This window comes from Linderina pennispora (genome assembly GCF_002104995.1).
Source record: "Linderina pennispora strain ATCC 12442 chromosome Unknown DL89scaffold_1, whole genome shotgun sequence".
NCBI lineage: Eukaryota > Fungi > Kickxellomycota > Kickxellomycetes > Kickxellales > Kickxellaceae > Linderina > Linderina pennispora.
Window position 1 is genome coordinate 1328344 of NW_024468249.1, and position 11391 is coordinate 1339734.

The following is an 11391-nucleotide window of genomic DNA, read 5'->3' on the forward strand; positions in this document are numbered from 1 at the left end:
ATAACTGTCGTAGTCATTAGCTTTCTGCGGAATGCCAGCCCATTTTGTCCCTTCAGCAACGTGTCTACAGCCATTATCATATCCATAACTCACCCCTATCCTTCTGCATACCATGGCATTGGACCCTCAAAGCCAGGTCTTTGTCATGCCTGACTCGTACTTTGAGGCCGACATAGAGAGGTTGACACGGCTAGTAGGTACGAGATACACCCACGCTACGTGTTTTCTGGCGTCAATGTCATGTGTACATGCTATCGAAGCGCGTTGATTGCAAGATTGCTCATTCTCGATTTGTATTTATAGGAAACATGCTTTCGCGTGTGGTGCAGTACAACGATCCGGCTGCCGACGACAACTCAGCGGCCAACACGCTTCCACTCGCGGGCGCCGCCAAACATCTCCGTGAACGACTATCTGCTGCGGGTGGCCAGGTACGCGTCGATGGAGCCGGCGTGCATGCTGATAATCCTGATATACGTGGACCGGATATGCGAGCGCAACCCGACATTCACGATCTCGTCGCTGACCGTGCACCGGTTTATCATTGCCGCGGGGACGGTGGCAATCAAGACCCTGTGCGATGCATATTGCACGAATCTGCACTACGCGAAGGTGGGCGGCATCTCGCTGCACGAGCTGAATGCCTTGGAGGTCGAGCTGCTGGACATGATGGGGTGGCATCTGGTGGCCACGCAAGAGCAGCTCGTAGCAATACTACAATACGCTGGTGCGCCAGGACCCAAAGTCGGTGCTACAGACCGATTTGGTTGCGGCGCAGAAATTGGGCATGCAGCAGCAGTCGGTCCAGCAACTGTAAAAGGCCCCTCCCCCTTCTTTCCCTCGCCGTATAGAACAGTGCGTGTCCGGCCAGCCGCCTCCTTGTTGCGCCAATCTGCCGCTATCTTTTCTGCATCTGCCTCGATACTTCTATGTGTACTTTTAATAAATCAGCAGAGAAGGCGAGCTCATCACAACTGCATACACCCTATTGAAATTGCTGCACTTGCGCCTTTATTTTCAACAATGAACAAGAGATATGCACAGCTGTCGCCGCATAATACGTGAGCATGACCGTGAACTCGCCCCACTGCTGCACTGCAATGAACTTGTTCCACGCCAGCACCGAGTCCGAGATCGCAAACAGAATAGTGCCAAAGATCAGCGTGCCGCTGCCCGTCAGCGATGCCTTGTACACCATAGCCGTGATAACCAGAACATACACCACGACGCCAATCTGCACCGCCGCCTCCTCCTTGGCCACACCCGGGTACAAGAGATTAACCATGATCGCCGAGTACGCGCTCAGCGGCACGATGCTCCATGACATCCTCCAGCGCGCGCTGAACGCCGAGATATAGAGGATGTGCGCGACCAGGAACGACAGAAGGCCGGGAACGAACATGTCCTCGCGCGGGATCATCAGGAAGATGTCGCCCAGCGTCGACAGCAGCAGGCCGTAGAAGGCCGTGCGCGAGCCGGAGATTGTTGGGTACGCAATAAGCAGCGTGGTGGTGGGCTTGACAGCGTACTTTACCGTCTGCCAGGAATTGACCACGGCGAGCAGGTAGTAGATGCCGAGGCCGATCCGCCGCTTGGTGAGCGAACTTGAAGCTTACACTGTTTGTGGCCATGGGGAGGTTTGAAAAAACGAGGAATAAACGCGAGCAAAGAACTGACGAAATAGGTGGAAAATGGCTGGTTTGATTGTCACACGCTGCCAAAACACTCCTTCTTATGTAGTCGCTGGAATATGGAGTCGCTTCTAAGGAAGACGGGATCAGCCAAAGGTGCATTTTTCACATGTACGGAATACAGGCCAACATAAGCAAGTAAAAGCTTTAATTGTATATAATTTAACGAAATATATGAAAACAAGTTTTGCCGCCCATCCCTTTACGACTAGTCATCAATCGTCTTCTTGAGCGTTGTCTCCAGCTCCTTGTGCTGGATACCAAGCGTCAGCAGCAAGAACACACCTGTGAATGCAGTCAGCGCAATGAACCCGACCTTCAGCGAGTCCCAGTACGCAAACTGGATCGCAGCCTTGACGCTCTCAGGCATACCCGAGCTGCTGATCGTCGACTGGTCCTTGAGCACCTCCAGAATCTCGTGCATGTGTGCTGGGAACCGCGCCACCACCTCGCCGATCTCGGTGCGCAGCTTGTTCTGGATAATGTTGCTCATGACCGCCACTGACAGAATCTGGCCCAGCGAGCGGAAGAACAGGTTGACTGTTGTCGTTGCCGCCAGGTCCTTGCCAGTGACTGCCGACTGCGCAGCAAGCGTCAGCGTCTGGATGCAGCTGCCGAACCCAAGTCCTCCGGCGACAAGCAGACCGATGATCTTGCCCAGGCTGGCATCGGTGCCGAGCAGGATCAGGAGGCCGTTGCCTAGCGTCAGCATCGCTGCGCCGAACCAGATGATCTCGCGGAACCTGCCCAGACGGCTGACCAGGACCCCGCCCGCCACCGACGAAATCACCATGGCGATGGAGAACGGCAGCAGATACAGCCCCGAGGTCACGTATGACGCGTGCTTGACGACCAGCGCCCACATCGGAATGAATGTGATGGGGCCGTTGACGCCAAAGCCAAAGAAAATGTGCGCCAGCGAGCACAGAATCACGTTGCGCCGGTTGAACAGGTGCATGGGCATGATGGGCTCCACCGCAAACCTGTACTCGTAGAACACAAAGGCGGCCAGAATGACAAACCCGACCACAAAGCACGACACCACCGGCAGCCGATGACCACGCGTAGTCGCGGCCGCCCCAGGTCAGCGCCAGCAGCACCAGGGTGAGCCCGGCCAGCGACAGGAGCGAGCCGATAAAGTCGACCTTCTTCAGCTTCTCGAGCATCGACCCCTTGGGCCGCGGAATCCGCAGCAGCATGACAATGAGGGCGGCAGAGATGACGCAGAACGGGATGTTGATCCAGAACACCACCGGCCACTTGCTCTTCTCGACAATGAGGCCGCCAATCATCGGCGCAATGGCCGAGCCCAGCCCCCAGGTGCCCGAGAAAATGCCCACGTACTTGCCGCGCTGGCGCTCGTTCATGATGTCGGCAATGACTATCAGCGCCATGCTCATGAGCCCGGCGCCGCCCAGGCCCTTGATTGCCCGGCTGGCAATCAGCATGTTGAGCGAGTTGGACACCTGCACACAGGATCGAGCCCGATGAGGAAAACCACAATCGCCATGACGATGGTCTCGACGCGTCCGATCACGTCAGAGATCTTGCCGTAGATGGGCTGGATGGCCGTTGTGGTGATCAGGTAGCTGGTAATAATCCACTCGGCGCGATCCACCGACCCAAACTTGTCGCCGATGGGGATGTAGGTGGTGGCCACGATGGTCATGTCGATAGCCGACAGGAACACAAGGATATCCAGGCTGATGATGGCCATCGCCAGCCTGTACCCGGAGAGCAGCTGGGTGCGGGTCTCCTTGGTATCGGCATATTCGCTGGTGTTGATGACTGGACTTCTCATTGATGGTTGCAGTCGAGCTGTTTGATGCTGCGTTGTAGGGAGTGTTGATGGTTAGGTTAGGACTGGCTTTCCAGAGTTTGGTAGAATGAATGCCCCTGGCCGCATTCCAGGAAATACTCTGGTCTTGAAGGTTGTGACATTGTGACGATGAGTACGTGTACAGATAATAATTAATTGTTGGCTTATCAAATGCAGAATTTTGGCTACAAATGGATCCGGAGATGAGAGGAAATGAAGTAATGAGTGTGTTGAGTCATGGTACTCTTTGGACAGGAGCCATGCTGAGACCACTGGTTTAAATAGAGGAAACCGCTGGTGGTTGCTCCTCAGCACAATGGATATCTTAAAAAAGCAGGTTTCCAGAATGATGTCAAGCGCAAACTCCTAGTCCCTTATAGCACGCAACGCAAATGCGATAAAGAACAGACTGAGCAAATCCACTAGAGCATGCTAGGAACCTTGCAGATATCTGTCCTATTTCTTTCCAGAGGAAGTATTTTTAGATCCAGCATGAGTCCCCAACCTTGGTGTACCCAGCTTTCAAAAACTAGATAACATATTTTTTGTTGGCTTTAGCTGACCAGCAGCTATCCTGGACGACTGATTTCTTCCCTTTGGAGCACGCTGGTCTTCTGATTTATTGGGATGCCAAAGATTTGTATCTTTAGAAATCAGCAGCACCATTGACAGTCGTATAGGTCCCATTGATTTTTTTTACAACTGTAAACGTTCATCGGTGTTTCAAGATAATCTGAGCTTGCCAATCCACTCACCACGCATGTCCATTATTCTCTCCGGGGTATGTACGTGCTTCTGACCAACCTTGTCGAGGGACCCATTTGGCTTGAATACAATGGATAATGCAGGAATCAGATAAAGAAGCAGGTCAAGCATGCAGCGGGTGAACCAAACGCTATGGTTCATAGGGGCCGATAGCTAGATCTGCAAGCGCTCCACCTGCTAGCTTTTGCAAAGGAATACCGGATTTTCAGAACCCCAATAAAGCCTATGTATGGAGTGTGGGACTGTGGACCCCCTCTTTAGCATGTGCATGATGTGTGCTCGTGGTGGAGGAGATGCGAATCGGAAACAGACAAATCATCTTCGGTGTTTCTCACATACATGAACCAAACGCAAACGAGAATGGCAGCCGGTTGCCTTGGTTGGTCCAGCAAAAGAGCTGGCTGTTCCGGAATATGCGTGCAGATCACAGCTGGCTAGTGTGGTGATCACACCACAGTCACTCAAAGCCAATGCTTATGCGACTCAGCCGATCACAGATGATGAGACTGATTCATCACCCTAGGCGAGGCCACATAGTTAAGGCTATAAAATAGACACCGGATCACTCCAGGAGTGACCCGGGAGGAATCATCTCTTCTTGTTTAATAATATCAACTGTCCCTATCAATTGATTAGTGCCTGGGCGAGTAGACGAAGCTCGTGACCTTTAAATAGGGTCGCGACATTGGTAGCATCACCCAAGTCCCTTATTCTGTCCTCAGAACTATCGTCTACGTCCACTCCATTTTTCAGCACCATGAACAACAACGCTAATGCCAGTACCAACGCTAACCCGACCTCTGAGCAGCAGGAGGCCCAGTTCAACCAACTCCTGCAGCTGCTGAACGAGCATCCTGTCCTGGGCGATCGTCTCGTGGGCTATATCCAGCAGAGGATGGACAGCCAGAACCAACCAGGAGCAGTGACAGTCCATGCCAACGAAGCACCGAATATTGAACCATACGACATGGTGACGTCGAATGTTACCTTTAAGAATTGGGGAGATAAATGGTCAGCGTACATGGACACAATGCAATCTGGCACGTTGCCTCAAAAGGCGTTGTACTTACGAAATGCAGTAGTCGGACAGGCCAAGACGATGATCGACGCGCACTTAAGCCGACACCCGGGGCGGCAGGCTTTGATCATGGCCACACCGGCGTTCTTCATTGCAGAATTCGACTCAATGCTTTCGCGTCCTGACCACCTGTATGTCTTCCGACACCGCTTGATTGAGCTGAACCAGCGGGGTAAAACTCTACAGCAATATATCGTGGCGGAAGCAGAAATCGTAGGCGGCAGCGATATCGCAGACATTGAGCGAATTTCGTATTTCCTGCATGGGCTGAATCCTAGTCTCTATAAAGCGCTGGTTCGGAAAGCGCCTACTGAGTTTGTAGAAGCACTACGGCTAGTCAACAATGCCGATGTGTTAGAACAGACAGTAGCAGAGGCTACGGGGTTGCAGCCAGCAGCAACTGGCATATCCAGTCTGCCAGCTCAACCAGAACCAATGGAAGTTTCTGCGGTATACACGAAGGGTAGCTCGATCATTTGGATCAAGGTCGGTTCCATCTCGGTACCCTTGGCCAAGGACCACCCCACATGTAAGCAATGGCTACGTGCACAACGCCGTTGCTTTGCTTGCGGTGATCCTAGTCATGTTTCGCAGAACTGCACCAAGAAGCCAGGAAAAGGTGCAGGGCAGCAGTGACGGATTTGCTGTTGCCCACACCAGAACTGCCAGCCCTGAACTTTGACTCTCGCGAGCCAGAGGGGGAAGGCAGGTCACCCGCAGATGATCTCGACGAACATGTTGATGACACTACATTTGATCCTGGAGGATCAGTCACCAGCGACGATGTGTTTGTCGATGCCTTCCAAGACTGGTCATATTTGGATCAGCCTTGGGATGAATCGGATGCCAGTAGCCCAAAACGTCGGTGTAAGTCATTGATTGATGATAAACCGACAAAAAAGGTGAAGATCGTGCAGTTATCCTCACTGCAGATCGGGTCAGGAACTAGACCACAGCTCATTGGCACGGTTCTCGGGCGCCCAGTCAGAGCGTTGCTGGACTCGGGTGCCACTACTTCATTTGTCAGCCGAAAGCTAGTATCAGACTTGGGCCTTAAAACAGTCCAGGAGTCTGGATATTCAGCTGCTTTGGCTGACGGTTCGGTGCACCAGATCTCAGTCTCGGTGCACTTTGACCTCGTGGTGGGTGCATTATGTGTTCCGGTTACGGCATTTGTGCTGCCGTTGAATCGAACAGACATCATACTTGGCTACGACTGGTGGTTGGAAAACTGGTTAACTCCCGATTACCAGTCTAACCAGTGGATTCTAGAACACAATGGCTCACGCTCAGAGATCACGGTTACTACGGCGGTACCGGAATCAGTGATTAGCCTGAATGGCTTACACCGTATAGTTCGGGACCGGAAAATATTGGACGCATGGGTTGTGCTGTTGCGCCGACCAGCAAACCCAAATGGCGTAGAGGTGGTCTGCCAGGATCGAGAACTTGAGCAGACGATACAAGAGTTCGAGTCACTATTCGCGCCAGTGATAGAACTGCCACCTCACCGGTCGGTCGAGCATTCTATTCGGCTAGAGGATGGCCCACCGCATGCGCTTGCGTCGTATCGCATGGGCCGGAAGCAATTGTCGGAATTGAAGGCACAGCTCGACGACATGTTAGCACAAGGCTTGATTCGCCCGTCATCGTCACCATGGGCTCATCCAATAATCCTTGTTGGAAAAAAGGATGGCTCTACCCGCATGTGTGTCGACTACCGTTTATTGAACAAGCGGACGATCAAGGACAAGTATCCGTTACCACGGGTCGACGATTGTCTGGACCAGATTGGTACTGCACGTGTGTTCTCTTCGCTGGACCTCCGATCAGGGTATCATCAGATCAGAATGGCCAACGACGACATCGAGAAGATGGCATTCACCACGTGCTATGGCGCGTATGAATTCTTGGTGATGCCATTTGGTTTGTGCAATGCTCCATCGACATTCCAACGGTTGATGAACATTGTACTTCAGCCATTTCTCGACAAGTTCGTCTTGGTATATCTGGATGATATTCTGATATACTCGGTGGATATGGAGACACATAGACAACATGTACGATTGGTCCTGGAGGCGCTGCGCAAGGCAGATCTGCACCTGAAGCCATCAAAGTGTACCTTCGCTGCCAAATCGGTACAGTTTCTGGGCCATATGGTGACTGACTGTGGGATTACGCCCTGTCAGGACAAGCTCGAAGTGGTTGAGGAATGGCCATTGCCGAATACAGCACGCGACGTACTGTCATTCCTGGGCCTTTGCTCATACTATCGTCGTTTCGTACCTGGATTTGCATCGATCGCTGCGCCGCTTTACCAACTGACCCACGAGCGGACCATGAAGGATGACGTCAACTGGTCTGCCAACGCACGGCTGGCTTTTGCAGCCCTTAAAAAGGCTGTGACAGCAGCACCCGTGCTGAAGGCGCCGGACTGGGACCGCCTATTTGTGATCGAGTCCGATGCAAGCTCTTTCGCGATTGGGGCTGTTCTAGCCCAGGCCTATGGCGACTTCCTACACCCGGTTGCATTTGCTAGTCGCTCCTTACGACCAGCTGAACGTAACTATTCGGCTCGAGAGCGCGAGATGCTAGGCATCGTCTATGCTTTCGAAACCTGGGAGTACATTGTACGCGGTTACAAGGTTACAGTCTATACTGACCATCAGTCCCTGATTGGTGTCTTCGCGGAGCAAAATCCCCATGGTCGCATAGCCCGCTGGCTAGAGTGCTGGATGAGCATAGCACCCAAGGTCGTATACCTGAAGGGCCAGGCCAACGTGGTTGCTGACTCCTTATCCCGTCGGTTTGATCTCGCCACACTGGTGGCCACTACGAAGCAGGAATTAACACCGGTGGAGAAGTGGGAGCTGACAGCCCGAGCTCTGATACTGAAGCAACCACCGCCGGAGCAGGTGACTAAGCCAGAGGTCAACTGAGTACAACGTGCATTGCCCAATTTGCGACTATCCAAGCAGAACGTGCTGCTTATCAAGAAGCATAGGACCTGGCTTCCCATCGTAGAGGGGGAAAGAGCACGCATTGCACTTGTCCAGGCCTATCACTTGGATTTCGCACATCTAGGTGTATCCTCAGTGTACGGCTTGATGCATCTGCGGCATTGGTGGCTTCATATGCGCTCATATGTGGAAGACATCATTGCCCAATGTCCAGTATGTCAGGCAGCGACTGCTGGCAGAGATGACAAGTCAAAGGCCCCGATGAATGCGCTAGTGCCGCCGGCTGAGCTATTTGTTCGCTGGGGCATTGATTTCATTGGCATTATGCCCCGCACATTGTCAGGAAACGCTTGGATTTTACTGGCGATCGAGCACACATCAAACTGGATCGTGGCTAAAGCTACAAAGGATGCTACAGCTGAAACGGTTGCCGACTTCATCTACTGTGAGATCGCACTCCAGTACGGTGCCCCAGTAGAGATCCTGTCTGATCGTGGCTCTGCATTCCTTAGTGAGGTCACAAGTGCTTACCTTCGCCGCAACCATGTTCGTCACCTCAAGACATCATCCTACCACCCGCAAACCAATGGCAAGACTGAATGTGCCAATGGTGTGGTAGGCCAGATGCTATCGAAACTTGCGTTCCATGCCAAGCACCGCTGGGATCAATATCTACCCCAGGCAGTGTGGGCAACAAGAGTTCGAATGCATGCTGTGACGAAGTTGTCCCCGTTCTTCATGTTGTTCGGAAAAGAACCAAGGCTACCACTGGATAGTATACCACCGGTCTCTTGGAACAACAAGGACAACCGTGATGTCTATGCCCAAGAAGTCCTCCGCTTGAGCAAGGTCAATTCGACCTGCCATATCGCTCGCGAACGTCAATTTGCCGCCGCACACAGAATGAATGAGGTTTATTCTAAGGCGACAAAAACGGGGAAACCCTATGACGTTAGACATTGGGTCAAGGTGAAGAATATGGCCAAGAAGAAGTTGGACCCTCCATGGCTCGGCCCGTATATGGTGTGGGAACGTGCTCCGTTCAACACATATAAGCTTGTGACGCCACAAGGACGCCGAGTTGCGGAACTGGTGCACCATGATCGTTTGAGCATGTGGACCACAGCGATGCCACCCAAGACCATGGTTACCAGGAAAGGGCTACCCCTTCTTAAAGAGGAGGATGATGTGGTGATCACACCACAGTCACTCAAAGCCAATGCTTATGCGACTCAGCCGATCACAGATGATGAGACTGATTCATCACCCTAGGCGAGGCCACATAGTTAAGGCTATAAAATAGACACCGGATCACTCCAGGAGTGACCCGGGAGGAATCATCTCTTCTTGTTTAATAATATCAACTGTCCCTATCAATTGATTAGTGCCTGGGCGAGTAGACGAAGCTCGTGACCTTTAAATAGGGTCGCGACACTAGCTCAGAACTCTAATTATGTCTGGTCCTGGACCTGGCTCAATATGGTACAGTGCCTGTTTGAGTGGATAGCATCCTATCGAATCCCAGCACAGTGCATGCCCATGTAGAAGGCACATCAGCTTTTGCAGGATATGTGGCCTGGCGATATCCGCATTACCGGGGCAGACAAAAATATAATTCATCCACAATACTCAATCCTATTCACTCTAGCAATGGCCACTGAATTTACTTTCAGAAATCCCTGTCATTTACATTCGCCATCCTAGCTGAACAAGTATACCAACCTCAGGTGTGGGTAGAACGATAGAAGGCAGGAACTGTGTATTTGAAATACCAAAATATCGGCGATGATGCTTAGATGTATTGACATTTATCTAGTTGGCAACACCTGCAAAGAACGTGATTGTGGCCTTGATAGCCTGGTTGGCACGATCAGCCTGCTCCTTCTTCGAGTAGTCGCCACGGGCACCAGTGAAGCCATGGTGCATATCATCGTAGCGATCGCGCACGGATAGAGAGTAGCGGGCTTTTACTAGGGCAAACTCTTCGCTGAGATCCTTCTCATCCCTAGTTTCAATCAGCAGAACAGGACCAGCAGCCTCAGAGAAATCATCAGCTGTTAGCATGCTGGGGTGGATCAGTATGGCAGCAACGGCAAGATCCTCAGCTAGCGCGCTGATGGCAAGTTTGGCACCCCAGCAAAGGCCAACAGCACCGATCTTTTCCGCACCCTCACTCAGGAGGGCACTGTGTGCCATTTCGTAAGTTGCTTTGTTGAAGGACCACGGGGCACGCTTGGCAGCAAACTCGGCAATGAGCTCGCGGTTGCCAAGCTCAGCAGTAGTAACTGGCTTGCCCTTGAGGAAGTCAGGAATTGCAACGCGGAAGCCAGCATTGCCCAGGATATCGGCAAACTGAAATGCATTTGGATGGAAGCCAAAAATGTCGTAGCAAAAAATCAGGCCTAACTTGGATGATCCTGGACCAGCAAAGTAGACATCAGTCCCATCGATAGTGCGAATTTCCCCAGCCTTGACATACTTGGCCGTGACAGGCGGAGTGTTGCAGCAGGCTTCGACAAACGACATGGTGTTGAGATAAGAGTTGATATACAAGTCTGGAATAGAATCTTGATGGCCACAAGCTATTGTGGACAGAACCAAGCACCGCTATATATATGAACGCCAAGAGCTACCTCTAGATCGAAACATACCTGTGATTTAGCAGCAGTCGTGTGCAAAGTCCGTCCATCAGCTGCCTGTTCGGTACAACAGACGGGCAAGACCCACCGCCATTTCCGTGGTGCTGGCTGCTGGAATTTTAGTTTTTCCGTTCCGATAATATCCCGTGTTAATCATAAAATTAACCCAAGAATCCATCTGCAGATCAGATGAACAAATCAATGTATCTGTGTAGTGTATGTCCAGCTGCTGCCTGCATGGTCAAACAAGGCCCTCCAGCTGACATGGATAGGTCGAAATACTGTCAACTGCCAAGGTATCGCACACCGAGACCGCGCTGGCAGGGTACTCCTAGAATGAAAGTGATGCGGAAATACCTCTCCCTTTTATGGAACATTCGCCATGGTAGCATTACAACGGCTGCACAGATAAAACACTTCATCCTGGATGAAGATGACA

At 51.9% G+C, this 11391-nt stretch overlaps 3 protein-coding genes across 3 annotated transcripts; 1 reads left to right on the forward strand and 2 right to left on the reverse strand.

The window, feature by feature from the left end:
* Nucleotides 1-98: 98 nt before the first annotated feature.
* Nucleotides 99-817, forward strand: DL89DRAFT_319746 (cyclin-domain-containing protein; the record flags this gene model as incomplete). Its single annotated transcript, XM_040891149.1, has 3 exons — nucleotides 99-180; nucleotides 330-705; nucleotides 737-817. The coding sequence occupies exons 1-3, from the start codon at nucleotides 113-115 to the stop codon at nucleotides 815-817; spliced, it is 525 nt and encodes a 174-aa protein (XP_040747345.1). The 5' UTR covers nucleotides 99-112.
* Nucleotides 818-927: 110 nt separating this feature from the next.
* On the reverse strand, nucleotides 928-3725 carry DL89DRAFT_319747 (MFS general substrate transporter; the record flags this gene model as incomplete). Its single annotated transcript, XM_040891150.1, has 5 exons — nucleotides 3193-3725; nucleotides 2732-3157; nucleotides 1901-2679; nucleotides 1043-1604; nucleotides 928-936 (listed from the first exon to the last, which is right to left on the reverse strand). The coding sequence occupies exons 1-5, from the start codon at nucleotides 3490-3492 to the stop codon at nucleotides 928-930; spliced, it is 2076 nt and encodes a 691-aa protein (XP_040747346.1). The 5' UTR covers nucleotides 3493-3725.
* A 6353-nt stretch (nucleotides 3726-10078) lies between these two features.
* Nucleotides 10079-10884, reverse strand: DL89DRAFT_264093 (alpha/beta-hydrolase). The gene has a single exon (XM_040886100.1). It carries the CDS (start codon nucleotides 10837-10839, stop codon nucleotides 10126-10128), a length of 714 nt encoding a protein of 237 aa, XP_040747347.1. The 5' UTR covers nucleotides 10840-10884; the 3' UTR covers nucleotides 10079-10125.
* Nucleotides 10885-11391: the final 507 nt, after the last annotated feature.